At 56.9% G+C, this 27,608-nt stretch overlaps 2 protein-coding genes across 4 annotated transcripts in view; one reads left to right on the top strand and one right to left on the bottom strand.

The window, feature by feature from the left end:
* Window positions 1-1,322: 1,322 nt before the first annotated feature.
* PHETA1 (PH domain containing endocytic trafficking adaptor 1) lies at window positions 1,323-6,929 on the top strand. 3 transcript variants are annotated; one of them, XM_058531417.1, is made up of 5 exons: window positions 1,323-1,448; window positions 1,923-1,994; window positions 2,876-2,946; window positions 3,762-3,887; window positions 5,684-6,929. In XM_058531417.1, the coding sequence occupies exon 5, from the start codon at window positions 5,704-5,706 to the stop codon at window positions 6,328-6,330; it is 627 nt and encodes a 208-aa protein (XP_058387400.1). In that variant the 5' UTR covers window positions 1,323-1,448; window positions 1,923-1,994; window positions 2,876-2,946; window positions 3,762-3,887; window positions 5,684-5,703; the 3' UTR covers window positions 6,331-6,929. The 3 variants fall into 3 exon arrangements, with proteins under 3 accessions (XP_058387400.1, XP_058387398.1, XP_058387399.1); XM_058531415.1 differs by lacking the exon at window positions 1,923-1,994 and having other exon boundaries at window positions 1,324-1,448; XM_058531416.1 differs by lacking the exons at window positions 1,323-1,448; window positions 1,923-1,994 and adding an exon at window positions 2,003-2,333.
* A 7,980-nt stretch (window positions 6,930-14,909) lies between these two features.
* Window positions 14,910-27,608, bottom strand: part of CUX2 (cut like homeobox 2) — a 251,201-nt gene continuing 238,502 nt past the window's right edge. Inside the window, 4 exon segments of the mRNA XM_058531414.1 lie at window positions 14,910-17,900; window positions 20,427-20,700; window positions 21,962-22,150; window positions 23,388-23,657. Of these exon segments, the coding sequence (XP_058387397.1) occupies window positions 17,099-17,900; window positions 20,427-20,700; window positions 21,962-22,150; window positions 23,388-23,657 (1,535 nt within the window). The 3' untranslated portion in view covers window positions 14,910-17,098.

The following is a 27,608-nucleotide window of genomic DNA, read 5'->3' as shown; positions in this document are numbered from 1 at the left end:
CAAAACCCTCCCGTGGCTCCCTATTCTTCTCAGAGTAAAAGCAAAATCTTTCCCATGATCCACAAGGCCCTAAGCAACCTGGCTTTGCCAGGTTGAACTCTCTGAGTTCATTTCCTACTATTCTCCCACTTGCTCTCTCAGCCCCAGCCCCACTGGCCTCCTCTCTACTCTTCCAACATGCTTGGGATGGTCCCATCTCAGGGCCTTTGCACTTGCTGGTCCCTCTGCCTGGGACACGCTTCCCCCAGACAGCCACATGGCTCCCTCCCTGACTTCCTTCAGGTCTCTGCTCCTCAGAGAGGCTTTCCCTGACCACCGTGTCTAAAATCCACCCACTGCCATGGCTGAGTCTTCCTAACAGGAATCACTTGTAGAACTCATCTTGTTTGTTTGTTGACTGATTCAGGAACGCTGCCTGGAACAGTGCTGGCACACAGTAGGTGCTCAGCGAGCAGCCATAGGATGAATAGATGATCCTGGTCTGTCCTGTTCTCCCCTGCCATCAGAGGAGGGTGCTGGGGAGGCGCAAGGGCAGGAAGCAGAGACAGGACCAGGGAGGTGGAGCTGTGTTGTTTTGGGTAGAACAAAAAGATACAGCAATCCCTGTTTGTTGAGAGCCCCTCCTGTGTGCCATGAACTTGATACACGATGACTGTCTTTATTTTCCAGACGAGGAAACCGAGGCCGAGAGAAGTGAAGTGACTAAACGGCTTAGCGGGACTTGACCCCAAGCCTGCCAAATCCAGAACTTTCCCTCCTCACCTGGGACAAGGGGCAGGGTCGCCAGGCGTCCGGTACATATAGTACAGTCGTCTGTTGACTTTCTCAGAACGCCCGAAATGTCGTGTATTCAGCTTTTTTCAATAAACCACAAACTTTCAGCAGTTATTTTTCAAATTTAGCTGGGCATTAAATTTGCTAAATCCGCCAACCCCAGCAGGGCGGAGCTCGGACTCCAGGCCCCAGGGCTTCGGCGAGAGGCCCTGCCCAGGACTTTTTCCGGGCGAATCCGCCGCCCGTCCTGACGCCTGCAAGCGCGTCGAGTCTCGGGGACGGAATCCTTTCCTGAAATAGGGCACTGGCGATTCCTGAACCAGTCGCGGTCTCTTTAAGAGTGGTTCCGGGGGCGGGCCCACGGGGGCGTGGCGAATCCGGGGGCGGGCCAGGCCGGCACTGGCCAATCCGGGGGCGGGAGGAGCGCGGGGGCGGGCCCGGCGCGGGCGGGCCGGGAAGGGTTAAAGGGGCGCGCCCGGGGCTCGAGGAGTGTCCGGCCGCCCCCGCCTCCTTCCGTCCGACCCGCGCTCTCCCGCGGCTGCGCCGGCCCGGCCACCCGGGAGACAAAGCCGCGCCGCGATCGCCGCCACCGAGCGGGTCCCGGGCGATGGCCGGGCCGCCCCCCGGCCCCGCGCCTCCCGTCCCGCCGCCGCCGCCCTAGGCCGCGCCGCGAGGTAAGGCCGGCCGGGGGGACCTGCGGGGGGCCGCGGGGGCCGCGGGGCCGGGTCGCGCCGCCGTGGGTGGGCTTCGGGGTCCCCGGCCGTCCGGAGAGACGGGGATCGGCCCTTCTGCGCCTCCTCGCCGGTGTAATTTCCCCATTCGGGACCCCTCTGCCCCGCGGACTTGGCCGATGACCCGACCCCATAGGGGACCATAGGGTCGCTAGGGACTCTGCGGACAGGCCCCCATTTGCTCCCACCTGCTGCCGCTGACCCCCGTCCGGGGCTCTGGCTGTCCTCTGAGAAACACCCCACACAAAGGAACGGGGCAGCCGGGAGCAGGGCCAGACTGGAGGACCAGCCTCTGCGGTGGGCAGCGGAGCTGCCTCCAGCCTGCGGGGCTCCTGGTCCCCGGGGCCCCGGCCCGGGACAGGCGCTCTGGGCACGTGTTATTCTGCCTGTGCCTGCCACACCCACCCTCTCCCCCAGGCCCACTGCTCGGGGACACTGGTGGCCGGGATTCCACCGCCAGGACCTGCGGATCTGGCTTCTTTCTTGGAAGTGAGTGCCACGGTGCCGTGCCTCAGTTTCCTCAAGTCCTGGTTTCTGGGTCAGCTGTGAGACCTCGAGCTACTTATTTGCCCTTTGGACAGCTTCCTTCAGTGTGCTCCCTCCTGCTAAGCATTTTGCAAAATGGCTCTTCAGGATTAATTTATCCCACCCTTCCCGGAGTGGTGGATATTAACGTTCTCATTTGACAGACAGGGCTGTGAGAACCCCGACTCACAGCCGGGTGTTCTGGTGCCTTTCTCATGGCTTGCCAGTGGGTTGTCCTCGTTTTAGCTCATTGCATCCTCTCCACAGCCCACTTGACAGACGAGGAAACTGAGGCTCGGAAAGGTGAAGTGACTTTCTCAAGGCCCTCCAGCCTGGACTGGTGGAGGCGGGAACTTGGCCCTGGGACCTAGAGGGGCCGGCCCCCTCCAGCTTCCTGCCTGGCCGCGGCCGGTTAAATCAGCGGACTCTGAACTTCTTGGAAAACAGCATGAGTGTGGGGAGATAAGCAGGGCCCAGGCCCTCCCGGAGGGCGCCTGCTGCTTCCTGCCCCCTTCCGTGCTGGGTTGGGGCCAGGGGCAGGACGGGTCCTATGCGCCTGTGACCTTGGGCGGGCTGGCCTGGTTTGGGCAGTAGGGGGAGGGGGGCTGCTGGGCGTGAGGGGCATCGCTCTTTTCTTGGCCTTAATGGGGTGAAGAGACCTCAAGAGCAGCCCCTTTGGGCTGGCTGCCTAGAGCATGCGACTCCGGGCACAGCCTGTGCCTCAGGGCAAGTTCCTTGCCCTCTCTGTGTGCCAGCTTCCATGCTGTGAATGCGGGATGGAGCACAGACCCCCCTCAGGGGCTGGTGAAAGCTTTAGGAAGGTAACTGTTTGATTCATTCCATAGGTGTTTGAGCACCAACTACATGCCGGGCGCTGGAATCCCCTGCCCTCCTGGAGCAGGCAAAAATGACCCAGGTAATTTCAGATTGGGGTGCAGGAGAGTGACCTGGAGGGGGGTCCCTGTATACAGGGTGGTCAGGGAACTGGCCTGAGGAGGTGATAGTCAAGCTGAAATTGAAAGATGAGGAGTTGGCCATGTGAAGGTATGGGAAGGGCGTTTCAGGCAGAGGGAACAGCCAAGGCAGAGGCCCTGAGGTGCGAGTGTGCTCGATGTGTTTGAGGAACAGCAGGGAGGCCAGGGGCCCTGGAGCCCAGTGAGCAGGGGGAAGCAGGTGGGGAAGGGCGCTGGGAGGCCTCCGCCAGGAGGACTGCATCTGATACTGGGAAGTAGGGAGCTGTGGGAGAGTTCCCAGTGGAGGAGGCGTGTGTTGGATGTAGTTTTAACGGAGTCTCCCGGTGGGGAATGGAGTTCAGTGGGGCCAGGGCAGGGGCCTGCGGAGGAGTTAGGATCTTGCCCTGAGGCACGTGGACGGGGAAGGGGCGAGGATGGAAGCAGGAGACCCGTGAAGGGGCTACCGAGCCATCCAGGCACGTGAGGATGGGGGCTGGAATGAGGTGGCAGCGGGCAGAGAGGAGGGCACTGATCTGGAAGAGGTTGGAGGGGGGATCGACTGGACTTGATGAGTGATCAGAGTGGGGTGGGGGGAACCGAGGGCCATTTGCTGAGACAGCGCTGAGAGGAGCACTTAGGGGGGCCAAGAAGACCATCCACAGCTACCACCGGTGAGCACATACCGGCTGCTGGGCCCCATGCTCGCTGCTTCTATGTAGTCATTGTGTCATTGTTACAACCACCCCGACTTAGGTGCTGTTACGATCCCATTTTACAGATGTGGAAACAGAAGCCCAGAGAGGCTTAACGCTTGCCCGGGGTCACACAGCCTGAACACTACAGAGCTGACATTGGAACCCAGAGAAGAGCAAGCCAAGCCCAGAGCTGGGCAGAGGGCAGGGAGGTAAGTGGTGGCCTGAGAGGTGGGAGGGAAACCGGGCGAGTAGGGTGGGTGGTCCCTGTGAGACATGGGGCCAGGTCCCCGTGGGAGTTGTTGGGGGTGTGAGGGAATGCATGAGTCCCATTTTGCAGAGAGAGAAACTCAGGCTCAGAGAGGGGCGGCCCGTGTCTGAAGTCACACAGCTCAGGGAGGCAGAGCAGAGATTAAACACCCTGAGCCTTCAAGGGCTCTGGCCTTGGCCTGGCTGCTAGGTCAGGACAGGCTGATTTCAGCAACTAAATCACGGCTTATGTTGCCTCTTCCAAGAAGCTTTCCTTGACTGCCTAGGCAGGTGAGACGAGGGAGCAATCGCCCTCTCTGCCCTGGGTCAGGTTGCCTGGCTGGGCCCCCGCTGTGGCCAGCTGCTCCCAGGAGAGCCACCACCCATACCTCATTCCTCAGGGCCCTGAGTAAGGCACCACCCAGGCTGGGGAATGAACGTTAATTGAGCACCTACTGCATTCCAGGGACTTGACATACTTTGCCTCTTGAAAAATGTAGCTAGTGTCCTAGGCAGAGGTTGTGAAGCAGTAGCACGAAGTGGGTCCTCAAAGTGGCCATGGAAAACCCGAGGGGAAGGTGTGGCCATGCTGGGGACCCATGTGCCACCTCCCAGTAAGTCCTACCTGGCCAGTGTTGCCTCCATCATGTACTCCTTGGGTGGAGGCAGATAAAAATCACTGGCCCAAGTGCATACAGCTAGGTTTCTCAATTTTAAATGGGCGCTCGATGCTCTCGCCTTGTCACATCCCTATAAGTGTGGGCCGGGCCCTGGGCCCTTGATCTGGATTATTTCATGACAGTCTTTTCTGCCGCTCTGACCTCTCCCCTTTCTCACTGGGCTCCAGCCTCACTGGCCTCCTGGCTCACACACCAGCAGGTTCCCACTTTAGGCCCTTTGCACTTGCTGTTCCCTCTGCCTGGCATGTGCCAGGGGTCCCCTCCCTCACCTCCTTCCAGTCTCTGCTCAAATGTCACCTTCTCAGTACAGCCTTTCTTGACCTCCCTGTTAAAGTCAAACACTCCTCTGGTCCCCAGCACTCCTGACCCCTCCCCGTCTTAGACTTTCCACTTAAGAACATGTGCAGACATATTCCATCTGTTTGGTAATTGTCCCCTTCACCTGCCACTAGTAGGTCAGCACCAGGAGGGCAGCGACCTCCCCTTCTTGTTTACTGCTGTGTTCCTAGTGCCTAGAACAGTGCCTGGCACACAGTAGGTGCTTAATAAATGCTTGATGCGTGAAGTCCCTACAACCCTGTGAAGTAGGTTCTGGTCAGACCCACATTTGGTGATGGGCAGATCAAAGCTGAGCTGTGACATCAGCAGAGCTGGCACCTGAAACCACACAAGGCCAGCCGGTCTGGTCCCCCGAAAGGAGACCTGGGTTTGAATTTCAGCTCTGCCCAACTTGCTTTGTGACCTTGGGCGAGTGACTAACCTCTCTGTGCTTTGTTACCCTGTCTGTCAAGTGGGGGTCATGCCGGTCCCTGCCAGTTAAGCTCGGCCGCCTTAGGGATAAACGAGTTAGTCTATCTAAGTGCTGGGCATGTGTAGGAGGCCCCCACGGCGGGAGGGCCAGGGCCTGGCGTCGGGCGGGTCCTCGAGGGGTCGACCCTGGGTCCGCTCCCGCAGGGCCGGGGGCGCCGGGGCAGGCGGAGTCTGCCCCTGAGCCCCAGCCCGCTCCTCGGGGGGAGGGCGGCGGCGCGGTCGCGGGGCGCGGGGCCCGCGGGAGTAACGCCGCTCCCGGTCGGGGACAGGCCCGCTCCCGCCGGCGCCCATGAAGCTCAACGAGCGCAGCCTGGCCTCGTACGCGACGAGCGGCGCGCCGGCCGACCGCGCGGGCTTCCTGTACAAGCGGGGCGGCCGCGCCGCCGCCTACCACCGGCGCTGGTTCGTGCTGCGCGGCAACATGCTCTTCTACTTCGAGGACGCGGCCAGCCGCGAGCCGGTGGGCGTCGTCATCCTGGAGGGCTGCACGGTGGAGCTGGTGGAGGCCGCCGAGGAGTTCGCCTTCGCCGTGCGCTTCGCCGGCGCCCGCGCGCGCGCCTACGAGCTGGCGGCCGAGAGCCAGGCGGCGCTGGAGGGCTGGGTGAAGGCGCTGTCGCGCGCCAGCTTCGACTACCTGCGCCTCGTCGTGCGCGAGCTCGAGCGCCAGCTGGCGGCCATGCGGCCCGGCGCCGCGCCCCGCGCGCTCCCGCCCGCCGACGGCAGGGAGAGCGCGCGCGCCGCCTGGAGCGCCGAGCCCCCCGCCGGCCCCGCGCCCCCGCCGCGGCCGCCCCGCCGCCGCGCCTCGGCGCCCGACGCGCCCCCCGACGCCGCCGCCTTCGCCCGGCTGCACGAGAGCTACGGCCGGGAGGTCAGGGCCCTGCGCAGCCGCTGGCTCAGGAGCCGGGCCCAGCCCTGAGAGCCTGCGCCTCGTCGGGCTCCAGGCCAGCCGGGGGGCGCCGGGGGCCTGGTTCTGCAGGACTCCAGCCCCGAGAGACTGGGGGACATCGGGGTCCAGGCCTGCCTCGAGGTGCGCGCGCAGCCTGGTTGCGGGGACTCAAGGTCTGAGAAGACGCTGGATTCTGAGGGTGCTTTAGGACCTGTGTGACTCAGAAAGCCGGGCTTCGTGGGCGCCCCGTGCCTGACTCGAGGGAGAATCCAGGGCCTGGAGGAGCCTCAAGAAGCCCGAGGGCTGGTGTGCAGGGAGCTCCGCCCCAGGCCCGGCCGGAATCACCCAGCGAAGGCCCGTTGCTGGCGACAGGCCCCGGCTGTGGCGACTGGGACCTGCCGAGGGTCTGTGGGCTGAACGGCAGCTGGCCGGTCGGCCGGGCCTGGCGCGCACGGGGAGAAGGCGGCGCCACGCCTGGGCCCTGCCTCCTCGGCTCCGGGCCGCCTGCCTCCAGGCGCAGCGGCGGCAGCTTTCAGGGCGTGACCGGTACCTGAGACTGCCTGGTCCCCAGGGCTCCTGGCCTGGAGGGGGCCGAGGCAGGACTTTGCCCCGGGCTCAGCCAGGCCCGAGGTGGGAGCCGCCCTCCGGCCTCGGGCCCTGCCTGCGTCGTGTGTGGCCCTCGGCTCCCCTCCCTCCGACCACACCCTTCACTCCTTCCCCCGAGCCGGCTCTTCCGCCTGGCCTGGCGCGGGGCCTCCCGGGAGCTGCCCGACCGCCTCCAGTCCCGGGCTGGGTAACCGTGGCCTGAGCTGACTTTCCAGCAGGTTCCCCGGGGAGGAGTGGCCGCGAGCTGACTCACTGCCCAGAAAGGGCTCAGGTGCGGATCCCGTAGGGACAGAGACACGGCTGCAAAGCCATGTTCAGCTTCCACAACCGTCTCCCTCCTTCCAGCTCTCCTCCCACCCCCAGAATCCGATGGGGGGCCGGTCTCGCTTTGCTTTGAGGCCCCTGCCGTGTCCCTGTCGTCGCCACAGTGGCCGTTCTCCATCCACGGAGAATCTTGGGGGCTGGGACACCCTGGCCCTCATGCTGGGTCATGTTTACAGTCCTCCGTGCCTTGCACCGGGGACCCAGCCTCTGTTTCCCCAGAGAGTCCCTCTTGGTGCCAGATTGAGCCCCTCCCTGCTGTCTTTGGAGGCCTGGTCCGGGGGAGAGTGGGGGCTGTCTGTGTGTGTGCGATCGCCAGCTCACTGCGGGCTCAGTTGACTGGGGCTTCTTAATTTAATTTTTAATATTTTGGGTGGTTTTTTCCTAGCAACAAAGTTTGGTGTTGTCACTGCTGTTGTTTCTCCTGGGCTGGTGGGAAGGGCCGGGGTGCCAGGGCTCGGGCTTGGCTGGAGGGGGCCGTGAGAGGGCAGTTGGCACCGCCCCCAGGGGGAGGGCCCAGAGCCTGGCTGGAGACAAGGGCGCCTCGCGACTCACCTGCTTTGTCTTCTCCTGGCAAGCCTGCTCTTGGGCGGGTGTCTCTGGGGTTTGGTACGCTTCCCATCCCCCCTTCCCGAGGCCTGGGGTGCGGGGGTGGGGATGGTGGCTCTGGCCCAGGCCTGGTGCAGGTTTACAAGCTTTAAAGGTACAATGCCCTGGCCTCCCTGGGGGGCTGGGTGAGGATGCCCCCTCCCCAAAGCACAAGATGAGGTCAGGCTCCAGAGTTGGGCCGGGGGAGAGATCAGCTAGCCTGGGGGGGGGGGGAATGTAAAGGCTAAAATACAATAAACAGAATTTTGTCAAGTAATGATGGCTGGTTGTGTCATTTTTTCCCATCAAAATCCTCGATTGATCTGTCTGGCAGAGCCAGCAGCAGCCCTGCGAGAGAAGTGACCCGTGTGTGCTGGGTGCCCCCAAGGCTGGTGCTTTGCCAGGCACGTTCTCACAACCTCTCGCGGCAGATACCTGCCCCATTTTACGGATGAGGAAACTGAGACTCAGAGAGGTTGAGAAAGCTGCCGAGTTTACACAGCTGAAAAGGGTCAGAGCAGGGATGTAAACCTTCGGAATCCTGTGGAAGAAGGGCAGAGCCTTCCAGAGGGAGTTGAGGGGATATGGAGTCGCAGAATTCCTTTTCAGAGGGGAGGTAAGGTGTGGGGAGTGGTGAGGATTTGCAAGTCAGCGATTAGCAGAAGTCCTGACAGTTGGGAGGAACGTTGGGCGCAAATGGAATGGTCAAAACCTGGCTCTTCTCACTGATGAGTTCGTGGTGGCTGCCTGGGGGCCTGGGGTGAGGGGGATTCTGGCCCCGATGCTAGTTCAGAGGGAAAGAGCCTGCGATTGACTAGTAATGCCTGCTGTGAGCTCGGTGGACGGTGGCGGTGCTCCTGTTCTGTGTCTATCTCAGACTCCTGTTTGCTGGATTGATGGAGTCACAGACGGGAAAGGGCTGGCCCGAGGTGACCCAGCACGATAGACTAGGCCCTGGGTCCTCCTAATGTGGTCTCAGAGCTGGGGTCACATGCCTCCCTTCCAGCCTGGAAAAATCATGCACATTCAGAAAAATGTGGCTTAGGGTGAGCACCCTACAGTCCTGGCTCGGCAGAACAAGTTCAAAAACAAGAAACGAAAACATCAAGGTTAGGGAATTGAGCCGCGTGTGAGCACCCAATGCGTGCTGGGTAATTCCCTCCACCTCTCCTGGGCGTACAGCCGACAGACGGGGCTGGGGAAGCGGCTCCCCACACGGCTGAGTCAGGGCGCCGCCTGTGGCACGGTGACCGCAGCCGCCGCGGGGCACGGGGCACGGAGCGGGGGAACTGGCAGGAGACAGCCCCAGGCGGTGTGCCCTCAGCTGCCGGGCTTCCTGGGGCTGGAATGTTTGCACTGCAGCCGGCTGAAAGGGGAGGGGAGGCCCGTCAGCCAGTGGCTCAGTGTTGTGCATCCACCTGCCAACATGGCCGTGTTTCCTTCTGACCCAGGGAGGTGTGTAAGGGTGACTAAAACACCCCGGGAGCATGACAAGTAGAGAAAACGGTCTTCACCCAAAGTCTCTGGGGGATAGTGTATGTGTTCACAAGGAATATTCTGAGAAGCCACTTGGGGTGAGGGATGAGAATCTCAAGGAGGGCAAGCAGGCCGGAAGTTACAGGCTGGCTGCCCAACATCCACCCACCCTAAATGATTAGTCAGATTCAGTTGTGCTGCTCTTATTTGACTTGCAGGGATTGGCTAAAATTTAGCTGCTAAAGAATGGCTGTGTGACCCAATTTTGGCCAATGAGACGTGAGTGGAAGGGTCTTCTTGCTTCTAAAAAGAGACACAATGAAGAGCTCTTCATTGTTCTCTGGGGGTGAAGTTATGGCTGATACCTGGAGCTGTGGCAGCTATCTTGTGCTCATGAAGTAGGCCGCTCTAAGGAAAGGGTCCCCTGCTGAGTTTAGCACACGCTTGAAAATGGCCTTGAACTGCTGAATCAATGGACCCTGGAACCTGCCCTACCTCTGGACATCTTGTTATTTGAGGTAATAAATGTCCTTGTTTAAAGCTTTGAGGGGGACTTTATTTTGTAATTTGCAGCCAGAGGCTTCCTAAGGAGCATGGCTCTGGGTAACCAACTGCAGGGCTGCTGCCAGCTCAGTGGGGTGAAGTTTAGGCTACAGTGGGATTCCCTGTGACAGTGGAGGGGCCACTGTTTCCACCCTTTTCCTGGAAGCCTTCCACCTCTCCTCTTCTGAGTGAACAAATATTGAAAGAATGGCTCTCTGCCTCTCACTTCTGGCTCTGCCTTGTCTGTTCCTGAATGGGGCTGTTTTGTCCCTACTCTGGCTAGATCTGGTGCCAACTGTCCATTCCCCCAGCCCCTCCCCAGATCACCTTACCTCACGTTACACAAACTTTGTTATAAAAAGGCCCTGCTACTTGTCCCAGTTTATAAAATCGTGGCACCCAAAATGAAACCCATGGCGGTAAAATGATTAACTGCTTAAGCCCAGCTGCAGATTTTGCATTTTCTGATGAAGACTTTTTAAAAGGTGCCCTTGAACTATTTTTACTTAGAGTTTCAAAACGGCGGCTGGCTCCTGACGGAGGGCTCAGGGCTGCCTGGGCTGGTCTGCGTGCGCCTGGGACCACGGCCGCGCTGGTCTTGCAGGCGCAGCTCTGGAAGCACTGGGGGCCCCCTGTCACTGCCCTCTCTTCACTGTCCGGGGCACTGTGTCACTGCTTCCCTAGCTGTGGGGCCGAGAAGTCTTGGGCGGCGCGCCCAGGCCCTCCAGGCTGCGGCTCCTCAAGAGCAGGGACAAGTCTGCCTCCCGTGTGGCCCCAGGGCCTGGCGCCGTGCCAGCACAGAGATGCCAGTCACGGTCTCCCCGCCCCTCAGCTCACGCGGTTCTTCCCTCTCTGACTGCCACCGCTCAGGCGCGAGCTTGTCCCGAGACACAAGCTGAGCCCATCAGCGTCCTGGGAATGTTGAATTGGTGGACAGACTAAGTCAGGTACGAGGCGGCCTTGGAGAGAGAAGGGATCACAGTATAGACTGTGCTGTGCCCGAAGCCCAGCTGAGCGTCCCGCCTGGGGATTTCACAGGTTTCCGCTGGGTCCTCCCAATGAACTGTTCGCACATCTTCACGTGGAGCACGATGTCTGTCAACCCAACAGCTCCCGGCTGCGCCAAGACAGCCCTTGAATGCTCCGTACCCCTGTGCTCCTCTGCCTCCCCAGCATCCTCCCAGGGCCTGGCACACCCCCTGGGGCCAAACAAAGCAAATCGAGTGAGAATTGCCTCCCATTTACTGAGACCTACAATGTCTGAGTCACCTGGCGTACTTCTTAAAAATGCAGATTCCTGGGCACTGGCTCGAGGAATTCTGGGTCAGTAGGTTGGGGCAGGGCCAGGAAGCCGCATTTTGAGCAGGAAACAAGGGATTTTAGGACCACAGCTTAAGAAATGCTCATTTATGGGGCCGGCCCCGTGCCGTAGCAGTTAAGTGTGCGCGCTCTGCTGCTGGTGGCCCGGGTTCGGATCCCAGGTGCGCACCGACGCACCGCTTGTCAGGCCATAATGAGGCTGCGTCCCATATAAAGTGGAGGAAGGTGGGCATGGAAGTTAGCCCAGGGCCAGTCTTCCTCAGCGAAAAGAGAAGGATTGGCACGGATGTTAGCTCAGGGCCAGTCTTCCTCAGCAAGAAGAGGAGGATTGGCATGGATGTTAGCTCAGGGCTGATCTTCCTCACACACAAAAAAAGAAATGCTCATTTAACCTTCAAAGAAACTTACAAGGCAGTGCGGTAGCCAGCCTCCGTGATGGCCCCCGATGACCCTTGCCTCCTGGTGTCCACACCCTGTGTGGTCCCCTCCCACACGGAATCATGCAGTCCTGGTGGCCAAGAGAACACTGTGGAAGCCACAGTGGGGTTTCTGAATCCAGGTCCTAGAAGACAGCGCAGCCTCCGCCCTGCTCACGCTTAGCTGCTGTGTCGTGGGGACACTCAGGCAGCCCTGTGAGGCCCGCCTGTAGAGGAACTGAAGCCCCCGGCCCCAGCCAGCACGGGCAGGCCGTGTGCCTGCGCCGACTCGGAGGCAGATCCTTCAGCCCTAGAACGGCCTCCAGGTGACGGCAGCCCTGGCGGACAGCTTGACCTCAGGAGACCCAGGAGCCAGACCCACCCAGTCAAGCCTCTCCCAGATTCCTAACCCACAGTGACTGTGGGAGGGAAACCTGTATTGTCTTAAGCCACTAAGCTTTGGTGTTGTTTGTCATGCAGTAATAGACAAATGCAGGTAGATACTATTATGATCATGCCCATCTTACAGATAAGGAAACTGAGTCTCATTGAAGGGCCCAGATTACCTGAGAGTGGAGAGTCAAACCCAGGCCAGGCTGAGTGCAAACCCAGTCTTTAACGACGACACCCAGGGGGCTGGAGGAGGTCACACGGCGTTAAAGAGATCAGCTGTTTCATCCTCTTTGCACAGATGGGGAGGCCGACCCAGGGTAAGGAGGCACCTCGGCTAAGGTCACTCAGGGTGGTTCCCTGCCCCGTCCGCGGGGTGGGTTCAGCCTCCCGGTGTCTGCAAAGGCAGCCCAGTGCCCTGGCTACAGGCCAGGTCTGGCTTTTTCATTCCCCAGGAGGGGATGGCAGGCGGGGCTGCTGGCCCCATGCGAGGAGCTTAACTAGGAGGAAGAGGAGGGCAGGAGTGGGAGCCAAGGACCCCCCTCTGGCCCGTCATCCCCCAGACAGTGGACCTCCTAACCTCCTAAAAGTCAGACCACAGCGACCTCTGCCTCACACCCTCCATGGCTCCCCAGCGCCCTCAGGAGAGAGGTGTATTTCCCACCGTGTCCCAAGGGGCTTCTGGATCTGGCCCTCGTCCCTCTTCCTCCCTCCGCCCCCGCCTCAAATCCCAGCCTCCCGTGGGCTTTCTCCTCATGTTCTTGTCCCTGTCCCATGTCTTGCCTGCTGTTCTTTCTGCCCCCTCTTCTGCTTCTCCTCTAAGTCCTAGTGTCTTTCAGGTGTGAGCTGAGATGCCCCCTCCTCCAGGAAGCCTTCCTGGACCCCACTACTCATGCTCTCATGTCCCCCATGTTTCTGTCATCAAGGCACTGAGCGCACACTAGGTACTCAATATGTACTTACTACCTGGATGCAGTCACCCAATTGCCTCCAACTCGGCTCCCTGCTCCCCTCTGTCCCCTGATCTAAACCCGCCTCCTCCTGCAAGACCCTCCCTGCCTTCTCGTTCCTCTCCGGTCCCTCCACTCCCGCTCTCCTGTGGTCCCTAGTTCAGAATCCACGTTTCTGTGCTTTTGCTGCATTTCCCACTCCAGATGGGCGGTGACTGCAGACACAATGTGCACACGAAAGCCGATGGCCCAGAATGGAGCCCTCGTTCCCGGATCCCAGGAGCACCTCCTTCCGAAGGTTCTCAGGGGGCTCGTGCGTGTCAGAGGTAGCCTCCTCCGTTCCTGCCCCCACCCACACATGGGGCCGCATCCTGGGGATTTCTGACTTCTGACCTCCAGAGCTGCGAACAGAGGGTTTAAAGGGCCCGTCCTTGGCTTCACTCGATTTGAACCTTACAACCACCTATAAGGAAGGTGCCATTCCTATACCCCCATTCAACAGCTTGGGAAACTGAGGCACAGAGGAGTTTAGGCATTTGCCCAAGGTCACACAGCTCCAAGAGGCAGAGCCGGGCTTGAGACCAGGTCATCCTGCTCCACGCATGAGCTCTTGACTCCCATCCTCCTTTCCGCCTCTGAGCAAAGGCCGGGCCTGCCTGAAATGTCGCCCTTAATGGCTAGCTGGGACCTCCAGGGCCGACGAGGGCCTTGGCCTCTACCCTCCCCCTTGACGGGGTGCTCAGGCATCGCGGGGTGTCCTGCTGGGTTTGGAGCAAATCGTTTTCCTAACCAAGGGGAGGCAATTCATCGTTACTTCCCCCTCAAGGACATGCGGAAAAATGGGTGATCGGAAGGTTTCCAGACGAAGAGGAAAGATCTGTCTTGGGACGCCATGTGGCCTTGGCTCAGGGATGAGTAATGTTTAATGCCTCTTCAGAGACTCTCCTGACATTACTGGTGAAGGAAAAACAAACCTCCTGCAGTGTGATGCACAGAGAGACTCAGCATCATGGGTTGAAGGAGCCCAGCCCCCGCCCAGGATAACGAGAAGTAATATCGCCCCCTATGTGCCGCACAGTCTTCCGGTTTTTCCTGGCATGATTATTCCTCACTATGACCTTTGAACTGGCTGCTCTGATACCTCATTGTACAGATGGGGAAACCGAGGCCCTAGGTGTACAGCCGGGAAAGGGGCGATGCTGTGTTGGTCCCCAGGAAGCCCCTCCTGGCCTTTTCCCATCAGGAGGCCGGGGGCACCCAGCACCCGCTCGTTCCTCTGAGGTGGGCACAGCTTGTAAACTGGTGGTGCTTAGGGCCCTGGCCTGTGGCCACCGATCTGGGGGCAGGGCACCATCTCGGCTCCTAGTACTGGGCCCCGGAGTCTAACCCGCGTCCACCCTGCTGCACTGGGTGGAAAAGTGGATTCCAATCCTCCCGTCTTCCTTTGCCGGAGCCCACAGCACAGTTGCCACCTGGGATGTCCACAGGACCCAGGCACGGGTGAGGATGGAGGCAAATCACGGGCACGCGTCATGCCTAAAGGGGGCAGCCACTCTTCAGCTGGCTGTTGTCACGCTGGAACCTGGACGCAGTGTGGCCAGATCTTACAGTTTTCAAGAGAGGCCAGTAATCGCAGTTTTTATGTGACATGCCCCCACGTTTTAATGGTGGCAAACTAATTGAAAAACCAGGTTTTTTTCTTCTTTTTTTTGCTGAGGAAGATTCGCCCTGAGTTAACATCTGTGCCAATCTTCCTCTATTTTTTAGTATGTGGGCTGCCAGCACAGCATGGCCACTAAGAGTGGTGTAGGTCCACGCCCAGGAACCAAACACCGGCTGCTGAAGCCGAGTGTGCTGAACTTAACCACTAGGCCACCAGGGCTGGCCCTCAAAAACCAGTTTGTAAAAATACCATTTTGTACAACACCTCTGAGGACCGACCCCCCACTTCACACCCCCAGCTCCAGAACAAAGCAAGCAGGACACCCAGACATTATTATACAATTCTGTATTGAGCGACGCGTTTACAGAACGTGTTCCTTTTTTTTTTTTAAATTTTAAACAAAGTTCATCAATCTCTCATAGAAATGGTTTTGTGAGTTTTTGTTTTGTTCTGACCGTCATAGGACGTGAGCCTGACAAAGTTGTTCACGGGTCTGCCAGCTTTAGGTACAACAGGATTTCCGTGTTCAAAAGACTATGCTAAGTGCTTATTCGAATCCCGTTACACAAAAGCCAGATCTAGGTCTCTAAGAGTCATAGTCTGCGTGTGTGCCTGGAGTCCACTGCGGTGTGGGTTTCAACAGCAAAAAGTGGTGTGTTCCCCCATGGTTGTCTTCGCTGAGATAGGGCGGTGGTGGTTAAAAGGAGATGTTTTGTTTGTTCCAGATCTGATTACTCTGAAAATTGGTCACTGTTTCCTATTGTCAAAATATAAAAATACCTTCATCTGGATAAAAATGTATACAGTGGAAAACTCTTCGATGCGTAGCCTGGGTGTACGGAAAAGGAGCTCTTCTGCAGGTTTGCGTTCTTCACCGACTGGCATGGAGACTGCAGCCTGGGCTGGGTGCACGCGAGTTGAGATTCTGGAACAGCCCTCCGCTGTCCCTTTCTGGTCACTGGGTTGCTGGATTGCATCCTTGAAACCCCCGTCCGCCATCTCTCCCCTGCACTGGATTGGCACCGAATATGGCCACCTTTTCCTTGTCATTCTAGATTCAGCTGGGGAGTCACCAAATTCAGCCTTCCCACAGAGTTTGCAAAAGGAGAAGACATCAAACCAGGAGACAGAGATTCAACAACCAATATGGTGGCTGTTCCATCCAAACTGAGAACTCTCCCCCAGAAACCAAGATGACGAAGACGCCAGAGGAAGGGCTTCTCTGAGCTGGGGGGTTGAGTCCTTGCTGCCCAAAAGGTCATGCGTTGGGAGGCAGGTGGGAGGCCTTGGAGACTGGGATATGGTGGTCATGCTGCGGCGCACTCAACCTTCTCGCTTGGTTCTGCATGGACCTGGAGCTGCAGGTGCCTTCCAGAAACAGCAGCAGGGCCAACTTGAGAGAGAAGACAGCGAGGAGGGGAGTTGGCCTCTCTAGTTGCATGAATCTCCTTCTTGGCGTTGGGTGCTTGTGGGATGATCAACACTGATATTTTCTTAAAACACAAGGAGGGAGGATGGCAGCCACAGTCTTGCTCTGGAAAGCTGGTGGGGAAGCTTCCTGTGCTGTGGCCACGATTCAGGCTGGGGAATGGGGTGACTCTGGCTCAAGTGCCCCTCCTCTAGTCACCTGCCTCCGTGCCTGGCTTTCCAAAGGATCCGGAAACACATCTTGTCTACAGATGGACGAGATCGATGTGCACAGGCTTCTGACCAGAGGTAGTGTAACCAGTTTGTTCTGGACCACGTCAGGTAGGGCGGTCGGCCACAGCCCACACCTCTACAACACCTACAACAGCACGGGACACTCTGCGTTGTCCAGGTTGCAAAACAGACCACCAGAGTGGAACACGTCCTCAACGGCATTGAGGTTTGCATTTAGAGTCTTCTGGACTTTCTCTTTCCAGCTTGGTGTCTGGAAGGACAATAGCAACGCGCTGTGTCTCACAGACAGATGTGGAAAAAACCGCGGTTCGAGGGTTATCTCAATTTTGGTCAGTCTCATAGTGTTTCGTGATGGCTTTGAACAATTGTCTTCTTTTAATCTCATCTAGTGGCAAAAACGACACAACTTCAGTGTATACTTCGCAACAGTTGTGGCAGCATCCTGATTTTATAACTCTCTGTAATATCAAAACAGCATCAGCTGGGAATAAATTCCAAAGGATCCTTTATTAAAATATCTAAAAGAAGTCTATAAATATTTATTTATTTTTCTAAAAGAGTTCAGAGTTTCCAGGTGAAAATGTGAAGCCACTTTGCTTCCGCCTCCTGCAGAGAGGCCGGGGTCGGGGGGGGGGAGAGGGTGCCCCCTGGGGGGTAGGTGCCAAAAAGAGGAGGCCGTGGCACCTGCCCCACCCACTCGCTCACAACTTCATCAAACTAGGATTACAACAAAAAACGTAAACGGCATAACATTGCTGTCCACATTTGGACGGCTGAGTTCCTCTCTCCCTTACCCCGCCCTGTCTGGGAGAGTGAGTGAGGGAGGGAAGGTGGCCACCTGGGTCTGCCCCCCACCCCCACCTTCAGAACTCCCACTCCAGGGCCTCCTCCCGGTTGGCTGCCCTCTCTAGCCGGTAGATGATGCTGTTCAAGTTGGCCATCTTCTCATGCCGCCGCTGCAAGTTGGGGTTCACCTTGGCGCTGGGGTGCAAGGCCCCAGCCGTGTCAGCAGTGGGGCTGGTGCTCGGCACTTTGGAAGGGGGGCCACTGGGTGGGGATGGGGAGATGGGGGCTGAGGAGGAGGGGACGGGTGACACGGACATCATGAGGCCCGGCGAGGAGGCGGCCGAGGGCGAGTTCAGTGACACCTCCAGGCTGCAGCGTGAGGACTCCGAGGCTGACTTAAAACTTAGAGGGTCCGGGTATAGCCGCTCCCCACCTTCACTCTCTTGGTGGGGCTGCAGTGAGGGGCAGTCTGGGGTGGTCCCACCTGGAAAAAGGAGCCCTGGGGCCACATTTGGGAGTCTGTCATTACCCGGAGGGTTGGGATGCCCCTCTCTGGGGGAACCTTGGCCTTTGTCCAGCTCCCCTGCGTCCTGGAGCTGGCTGCCCGCCTCCTCCTCAGCATCCTCCTCTGTCTGTTCCTGCTTGATCCTCACTTGCCCCTTGTCCTGGGTGGTCAGGGCTGTGACGCTGTCCTTGGGGCCCTCCTGAAGCTCCAGTTCCTTCACGGTAGGCTTCTGGTCCTCAGCCTCGGAGTCGGGGCTCTGCAGTGTAGGGTCTTGGTGGGAGTGGTGTGGCGGCAGGACACCAGAAGCCCCAGTGGGTTCGAGGTCTGGTTCGTCTTGGGTCCCCTCCACCAACATCTCCCTGCGCATCCGGGACCTGGGGCAGAGACGGTGGTGAGCGAGGGGCTGGACGGGGGACCTGGCTAACACTGGACTCAATCCATGCGGGTGACATTTTGACCCCACCCACTTCTCTGGGGGTTCACCAGGCACTAAGCTTCTTCACATGTAGCATCTCAGTAAGTCCTCTCCACAACCCTACAAGGTGGGTGCTATTATCAGCTCTACTTCAGAGGGGGAAACAGGGCTCAGAGATGTTGAGTGACTTGCCCCAGGACACACAGCCAATAAGTAGCAGAGCCAGGACTTGAACTCAGGACTGTTGGGTTCCAGAGTTCGAGATCTAGACCTGTGCCATCCATTACAGTAGCAACTGGCAGCACGTGGCTCTTGAGCACTTGATATGTGGCTATAAGGGTAAAAGACACACCGAATTTTTTTTTTTTATATAATTTTATTTATTTATTTTTTCCCCCAAAGCCCCAGTAGATAGTTGTATGTCATAGCTGCACATCCTTCTAGTTGCTGTATGTGGGACGCAGCCTCAGCATGGCCGGAGAAGCGGTGCGTCGGTGCACGCCCGGGATCCGAACCCGGGCCGCCAGCAGCAGGCCGCAGCGCACTTAACCGCTAAGCCACGGGGCCGGCCCGACACACTGAATTTTGAAGGCTTGATACAAAAAAAATTGCAAAAGATCTCATTAATAAAGTTTTTATATTGATTACATGTGGAAATGGTTATTTTGTATATATGGGCTAAATAAAATATACTATTACAATTAATTTAATCTCTTTCTTATTTTTTTAATGTGGCTGCTAGAAAATTTTAAATCACGTGTGCGCCTTGCATTATATTTCTAGTGGATGGCACTGGTCGAGAGCATTTCTCAAAGTCAAACTCAGATCTAGTTTGGGGTGACAACTCCCCGCTTCTCCCCTGCAGGGACTCTTAGACATCGGCCCAGAAGGGGAAACTCAGGCGTGGAGAGTGACCTCTCCAGGTCACCCCGGCACACAGGGGCAGTGCTGGGACCAGAACCCGGGTACCCGAATTCCAGTCCAGAACCCTGTCTCTTCACTACAACCACCTGCCTGCGTGGGAGGGAAACTTAGTCTCCTGCACTACGTTTTACAACAAGGAGGGCCGGGAATGGGTCTAACCCCATTGACTAGTTTCCTGATAGCAAATGAGGCCCAGAGAGGCCCAAGGAGTCCTCCAAGGTCACAGAGCGACGGGCTTCCTCAGCACCTTCAGTGCTGTGGCCCTCTGCCCATTAATATTAATAATGAAGTTAACGTTGTTGATATAATGATGCTAACAATTAAAAATTGTAATAACAGGGGGCCAGCCCGGTGGCACAAGCAGTTAAGTGCGTGCACTCTGCTCCGGTGGCCTGGGGTTCGCCGGTTCGGATCCTGGGCGCGCACCGACGCACTGCTTGTCAAGCCATGCTGTGGCGGCGTCCCATATAAAGTAGAGGAAAATGGGCATGGATGTTAGCCCAGGGCCAGTCTTCCTCAACAAAAAAAGAGGAGGATTGGGAGATGTTAGCTCAGGGCTGATCTTCCTCACAAAAAAAAAAAAAAAAATAGAGATGAGACTCAGAGAGGCACTGTCACTTGCCTAAGCACACACAGCCAAGGCGGGACTTGAACTCAGGTCTGTGTGCTGCCTGGGCTGTGGGGGGAGGAGATTTCAAGTATTGCACCCTTCCAGGCTCCTCCCTCCTCTTCTCCCCTGGGGATCAAGAGACCTCGCTCTGCCCCGGGACGCGTGGAGGGCTCTCCTTTCTGGCACCCGTGGGCACCAGAGACACTTCCTGCTCAGGAAGGTGGGCGGGGGCGTCTCAGAGATGGTCCCTGAAATCCATTGAGCCTTTCTGCAGGGCTCTAGGCTGGCCTCAAGAGCCCCTCTGCAGTCTCCTTGGACTGCGGGACCCAGTCACACCCCAGGAAGCCTGGCCCTGCAGGCCAGCGCCTCCCGGGACTAGGGACTGGAGGGTGGCAGGAGCAGCCACAGAAACAGGAGTCACCCGCCCCTCAAGGTGGGGGAGCCAGGGGCTGCCAGAAGGGTCTCCCTCGGTCTGGGGAGCCGGAGAGGCCAAGAGCCTCAGTCAGGGCTCTGCCATGAGGCCCAGTGGGTACTCAGGGTTCCCCAGGCCTGGGCCCCAGACACCATTCCCTGGCCCTTCGCAGAGGCAGACGCAGAGCAAGCTGGTGGTGTCATAATAAAGAGAGTGACGACGATAACTGGGCCGGGTGTCTCATGTAACTATGATAGCCCATCGAATCCTCGGGCTGACTCTATGAAGTAGAGCCTGTTATGTCCCCATTTTACAGGTCAGGAGACTGAGGCTCGGGGAGGTGAAGTGACACGCCCGGGGTCTCCCAGCTGGACATGGGGGAGCTGGGACTTACAGCCAGTTTGGCCCACATTCTAAATCTAAACATCCACCCAAGAAGGCCTCCCCGTTCCCCGACGCCACATGGGCTCCCTCCAGGCCCCGGGCGGGGAAGGGGGTCTGGCTGAGACCCCTGCCCGCCTCCCAGCAGCCGCCCCCACCTGTAGTTGTGGAACCAGTTGATGACGGTGTTGGTCTTGAGGTTGAGCTGGAAGGAGAGGAGCTCGATGGTCTGCTGCGAGGGGTAGGGCTCCAGCTGGTAGGCCTTCCGCAGCGCCTCCTTCTCCTCGGGCGCCAGCACCACGCGGGGCTTCTTGATCTGCAGGAGGCTCAGGTCCTGGGGCTGCAGGCAGGGGCTCGCGCACTCGGAGCGAGTGGCCGGGGACTCGCTGTCGGAGCCGGTGCTGATGAGGCCGTATCTGCGCTTTAGGTAGGCTGGGGGTGGGGGGGAGGGCTGAGAGGGGCCCATGGCCGCCTCCACCCCCACCCCCCAGGGGCGCCCGAGCAGAGCAGGGCCGGGGCGCGGCTCATCAGCCAGCCCCCCTGAGCCCTTCACGGCCCACACTTAGGGCTGCCCCCAGTCTCATCCTTCACTCCCTCATTGCCGTCCTTCCACTCCCTCCCCAGCCCTCCACTGAGATGCGGGCCTGCACCACCTGCGGAGAGCACACGCTGCCTCTGAGGTCTGAGCACACGCCTGCGTCTGAGGTCTGGTCGTCAGCACCCAGGTGCTAACGTATGCAGAGAGCATAGCAGGGCCCTCACAGATAGGAAGAGCCCAAAAAGGGGTGCTATGCATGCTCCTGATTGTCAGAAGTGTCCCTGAATTTCACTAGTCCTGTTGGGGGTGGGGGCAGGGCGTTAATGTAAAGAAACCCGGTAAGCCCATGATGCATCAGAACCTCCAATCATCAAAATGTGAAAAAAAAAGCCCACTTGAGAATAGAGGATGTAAGGTATTAGGGTCTCATTTAATCCTCACAGCAATGCCCTGAGGTAGATGCTCTCGGCTCTTATTTCCAGAGGAAGCAGAAGGAGGCACAGAGAGGGGACGTAACTTGCCCAAGGTCACACAGCCAGGAAGTGGCAGGCCAGGTTCTCAACTGCAGGGTTGTCTGGTGCCAATGCCCCGCCTTGGCGCCCTGGATGACAACTTTTCCACTCCTCGTATCTCACCTCCCACTGGACCCTGAGCTTTTTAAGACCCAGGAATCCCTTATGCACAGCATGAGACTGAGTGGGCACGCAGCAGGCGCTCAGCACCAGCATATCTTCCCAGGGACATAAGAGACTACCAGACAACGCCCACCCCTCAGGGAGGGTGCTCGTAATTCTGAGCTTTGTTGTGCAGAATCTGGGTGATGGGCAAAGGGGGATCTATACAACAGGGAGAGGATGCAGAGCATGGAGGGATCAGAGAGAGAGCTCATGGGGGACATGCAGCTGGGGTTGGCAGAAGACTTTGGAGCAGCTATGGCTGCGTGGAAGGATGCTGAGAGAGACGGGGCACTGGCATTTTAATGAGAGAAGTGGTGAACAGTCTAACTGCCTTCCAGTTTATTCTGTGGGACTGCGATTTCTTGCAGCCCCACGCCAGGCTGAGACTGGACCATCGGGGCCCTGGATTTCTCTGGGTCACAGCCAGACACTGTTCCAAGGGGAAAACCCGAGTCAGAGCCGGAGGCCTAGTGCCCACCTTTCTTCTCCAGCTGCTTCACGTCCCTCAGCTTCTCCACGCTGTGGGGGTCGCTGAGCCACAGCTGCATTCGCACAAAGGGCTCCCGCCCCTTCAGGCTCAGCTTGTGCCAGGGTTTGGGCCGGGACAGCAGGTCAGACACGGAGCCCTGCGTCAGCCCCAGGATGCTCTCCCCGAATAGCCGCTGTCCTGGGGACAGAGGAGAGGGCAACCCGTCACCCAGGCTGGGCGGAGGGCTCCCAGCCGAGACAAGAAACAGGCCAGAGACACAAGGGAGCCCCCGAGGACGGAAGGAAGGACCAGACACATGGGGTGGACCTGGAGGGAACCTTTCTGCAAAGGAGGAGATTTCGGGGATGGGGACCAGACAGCTACCAACAAAAATGCTGTCACTATCTAGATGTTCTTCACTGCTAGAGGATCTCTGAAATTGTCTGCAAACTCCATGTGCACAAATTAGTATCAGCTTGTTTGACAGTAATTTGACAGATTCTATCAAAATGTCAACGTGCATAGCCTCTGATCTGGCAATTCCGCTGCCTGGGATACATCCTCCAGCTGTACTTGCCCGAGGGCACCAAGACGCACACAGACATCATTTCAGGAGAAGCAGGAAATTGGAAACAACACAGATGCCCATCGGTTGGGTAAAAAATGTGGGGCATCCGTGGCCTGAAACATTTTACAACAGTGAAAAAGAATGCAGACAGTCTAATCGTTCCCGTGTGGAAGGGTGTCCAGGAAACTGTTAATATTTAAGAAGCAAATTGTAGGACAGTATGTGTGTGATTTCATCTACACAGAAAAAAGAAAAGAAGAAACTAGGTGTACGTTTATTCTCGTATGTGTTCAGAAAGTGTCAGATACATACAAACTGAGGAGTGTGACTGGGAGGCTGGGGGATTTTATTTATTTATTTATTAATGAATTTTTTCTGTACTGTTTTAAAATAATGAACATGCCTTATTTTTATAATAGAAATTATAGTGAAAAATTTGGGGTTTGTGTGCATCCCTCTGGGAGGGGGGCATGACCTGGATCTGAGAGGCAGAGGGGTTTGTGATCCCAAAAGCAGAAGAATCAGAGAACAGATTTCTCCTCTGTGACCCGAGGGCAGGAGGTCAGCCCTGGGTCAGGACTGAGCTAGAGTCTCTGTGAATGGGATTCTCCCAGTCCTTCTGGAAGGAAGTTTTGAAAGCTGTGGGCTGAGGATTTCAGGTCATATCAGACCTGCATTCACCTCCCTTTTGTCCCACTCTAGGGACCCAGGTCAGAGTCAGATGCCTCCCAGAGGGTCCTGGATGCCCCAGGGCTGACTGGCACCTGCAGGCTGTACCCCAGGGCCCTGGATCCCACTGCAGGCACTTCCCTCAAGTAGGAGCCGCCCAGGGCAGGATGTAGCATCCCTGATTCCCGCCACCTGTACCTAGGTTGTTGTCTGTGAGGACCTCTTTGACCCTCTTGGTGATGGAGTACGTGTCCAGCTCTGGGGACATGGCCACAATCTCCTGGATGCCCCCGGAGGCCTGGCTGCCCGAGCACATCTTCCCACCCAGCGAGGAGCTGGAGCGTCCCTCTGGCTGCTGGTTCTCCTTGCTGCTCTCCAGTGACAGGCTCAGGGGCTCCTGGGAGCTCTTCTCGGGCTCCGTGGGGCTAGGGGGTGGGGATGGCGAGGACCTCGGTTCCGTGGGACTGGCTGTGGGCCACAGAGAGACAGAGAAGGCAGTTAGCACAATCTGGCACAGACATACACAGTTTGGGCAGGCTTGTTTGTTAGAGCCAAGAGTTGGCAACAGCCCATTCTGCAATGATCACAGTCACATCTCAGGCAGGGACCATCCTGGATGCAAAAATAAGCAGATGAAGGTTCAGTGAGGAACAGGATATTTACATAGTCTCAAAGTCTCTCCCTGCAGGATACTTATTAATCACAAAGGGAAAAAGAGTAACTTTACAGTGGAACTATCTGGCAGACACCACATTAACCAAATGATCAAAGTGATCATCACCAACCACAGGACAAATCAACAATCGGTGCCTCCTGATACGAGGTACTGAGAAGGACACAGCGTCACTTCTGTGATATTCCCGCCAAAGCACATGGCCTGAATCTAATCACGAGGAAGCATCAGACAAAGCCAAAAAGAGACAGTCTATAAAATAACTGGCTTCCAGTCTTCAAAAGTGTCAAAATTGAAAAACAGAGAGAGGCAGAACAACCGTCCAAATTTAAAGAGACTAAAGAGACATGACCATGAATTACAAGTGGTCCTGAATCTGATCCCAGGCAGGGAAAAATGAAATCACATAAAGGGTATTATTGGGACAATTGAGGAAACTTGAATACAGATGGTGGGTTACATAACGGTGTTGTATCATGGTAAAATTTCTCGTTTTTGGGAATTACTTGCTGAAGCATTTAGGGGGTAAAGGGACGTGATGTTTCCAGCTAATTTCTCAAATGGTGGAGAGAGAAAGAGCACAAATGTGGTAAAATTAGGAACTGGTGAATCTGTGTGTTGGGTATAGGAAGTTGTTGTTCTATTGTTTCAACTCTTCGGTAAATCAGAAATTACATCAAAATAAAATTAAAAAAATGAAGTTGGCAACAATCTCCAAGTCCAACCACCAGAGATTAGCTAAATAAAATATGATGAGTCCCTGAAGCAATTAAAAACAATGTAATGAGAAGATGTCCCCATAAGATGAACAAGTTCAGGATCTGATGCACAGCGTGGTGACTGTAGTTAGTAACACTATATTATAATGTGTTAAATACTCGACAGTTGTTCTTCGAGGAGAGTGGTCATGGCCCCATCACAGCAACAACTACCACTGCAACAACCACACAGTGGTAATCATGCGAGGTGAAGCCTGAGGTAACTACTTTTCTTTTCTTTTTTTTTTTTGTGAGGAAGATCAGCCTTGTGCTAACATCTGCCAATCCTCCTCTTTTTGCTGAGGAAGACTGGCCCTGGGCTAACATCCGTGCCCATCTTCCTCTACTTTATATGGGATGCCGCCACAGTATGGCTTGCCAAGCAGTGTGTCGGTGCGTGCCTGGGATCCGAACCGGCGAACCCCGGGCCGCCGCAGCGGAGCGCGTGCACTTAACCACTTGCGCCACCAGGCCGGCCCCGTAACTAACCATCTTGTGGTAAACGTTTTGCAATATACACATGTATCAAATTGCCACACTGTACACCTTAAACTTATACAGTGTTGTATGTCAGATATATCTCAGTAAAGCTGAAAAAAAAAGAAAACATGTCCATAGTACATTGGCACATTAAAAAAGTGAGTTTTTAAACCACGTCTTTCATTTGTCAAAAGACACTTTGTGTGAATGTATAATAGAAAAACCATTTGGAAGACATCTTGTGGGGGGGGTGACTTTGCCAAACCCCATCCCTGACTGTTAAATGGGGCCACACAGCACACGGCACTATACTCACACCCCCTAGTCGGGGCCATCGGGGGACTCCACGAGGCAATGGGGGTTCCCCCCTGAGGAGGTGGAGTCACCCACTGGACTTTCCAGTGTGAGCCGAGCCTCCTGACACTCCAGGAGGGCAGGGGACGTGCCAGGGAGACGCCCCTAATGGGGCGGGAGTGTGGTGGAGAGTCTAGGAATCCCAATGCTGGTCCATATAGTACCTTCTGGCAAAGCAGAAAAGGGTGCCTCTTCCTCAAGGTATTTGACTGCCGCCTACTGGAAATTTGTTAAAATGAACAGAAAAATCGGTGATGGCTAAGAAGGGAAGGGCCCCATAACCGTCCTGCAGTGGCTTTGATTCCAGAAGGGACATCCTGAGCCTCTCTCTGGGTGGGTTCTTCCTTCCTTGTGGACGGTGAGCGGATCACTCTCATCAGACCACTCTCACACTCCAGAACCTTTAATGGCTCCCCACTGCTCCTTGCACAAGGAACATCCACCTCCTTGTCCTGGTGTTTAAGGCTTTCTTGTCCCTGCCCACCCCACAGACCTGGAGCTCCTCACAGTCCCTCCAGTCACCCCTCTCCCCACAAACCTCCTAGGTATGCCTTTGCTCAGGCTGGTCTTACCATTCTGAAGACCTTCCCCCAACCCTGAACTCCTATGCATCCTTCAAGACCCGTCTCATAGGCCCCTTCCCTGAGGGGCACACCTTTGGGGTCTAATAGCTCACTGACTACACATTGTCACAGTTCACTATAATTTCTTGCTTGTGCCAGATCACTCCCTTATCAGATGACACCAATAATGACGATTATGATGACAATAATTAATAAAGCTTCCTTTTATTGAGCACTTACCACTGCCTGGCGTGGTGCTACATGTTTTACACCCATGATTTCAAGTCACCCTCATAACACCTCTAGGAGGTAGGTGCTGTCATCCCATTTTACAGATGAGGAAACTGAGGCTCAGAGAGCTTAGGCAATGTGTCCAAGGTCACACAGTGACTAGAGACAAAATCAGGACTTGAGCTCAGGTCTGCTTACGCACAAGACGAGCCCCTGGAGGGCAGGGACCAGGTGTTAGTGAGTCCTAGAGCCTAGGGAGGCAGGAGTGCTGGGAAGACGTCTGTCAAGTGAATAAATTTCGACCAAGACCCCTCATTACCTTTGAAAGGGGCAAAGGGAAGCCTCCAGGTTCTGAGTGGTGGCATCACAGGCTTGTGTGGCTGGCAGCCCATGTGTGGGGGCACGAGACTCTAATGTCCCCTCCATCCCCAAATTGGCTAGTCCTAGCCACCCAGGGGCATCTGTGTGATGCTGGAGCTGACAGGGACATGTCCCCTGTCACTGTCACCAGCGCAGACACAAAGCTGGTGGGAGGGGCCAGCCCGGGACAGTCAGAGGCCGGGGAGGGGGCTGGGCTCAGTGGGAGGAGAATCGAGGGTCTTCGAAGGCATCTGCCTCTTGGAAAACCATCTGCACCCCGCCCCCCAAAGGGCCAGATTTCCAGCTGGAGAAGGAGTGGGATGAGGAGACGGAGACACACCCAGATGATGAGCCTTAAACCAGCCCCCCTCCCATCACCCCCCACCCCAGGCAGAACGCTGGCCTCTCCCCACTGCTCTGACTTCGAGGACCGCTTCTGACCAAAGAACTGAAAGATTCAGAAATCAACTCGATCAGGAGGAACACACTAATTAAAGGGCTGGGGGGCTGGACGTGCACAGTCGCGCTGGCTGATGCTGCCTGGGGGAGCTTGAGTGGGGGCGTGGGGCGAGAATGGGGAGAACAGGGTGGCCAGCCGGTCTCGGTTTGCCCAGGACTTTCCTGGTGTTAGTACAGAAAGTCCCCTGTCCTGGGCAACCTCTCAGTCCCGGGCAAACGGGAGGGTTGGTCATGATAGAGAGAGACGGTGAGGGAGAGAGGGAAGGGGAGAGATGGAGGGAGGGAGAGAGACGGTGAGGGAGAAAGGGAAGGAGGGAGATGGAGGGAGAGATGGTGAGGGAGAGAGGGAAGAGGAGAGATGGAGGGAGGGAGAGAGACGGTGAGGGAGAGAGGGAAGGAGGGAGATGGAGGGAGAGACGGTGAGGGAGAGCGAGCGAGCAGAGGTGGAAGACGACGGTGAGAGAGACGTAGAGAGAGAGGGACACGGGAAGAGGGAGACAGAGACGGACAGAGAGAGAGGGGACAAAGAGACACAGCAAGA

The sequence above is a fragment of the Diceros bicornis genome, chromosome 35 (assembly GCF_020826845.1).
Source record: "Diceros bicornis minor isolate mBicDic1 chromosome 35, mDicBic1.mat.cur, whole genome shotgun sequence".
In the NCBI taxonomy this organism is placed as follows: Eukaryota; Metazoa; Chordata; class Mammalia; order Perissodactyla; family Rhinocerotidae; genus Diceros; species Diceros bicornis.
The sequence above is the reverse complement of the archived record's forward strand: the minus strand, read 5'-3'. Positions and strand labels throughout refer to the sequence as shown.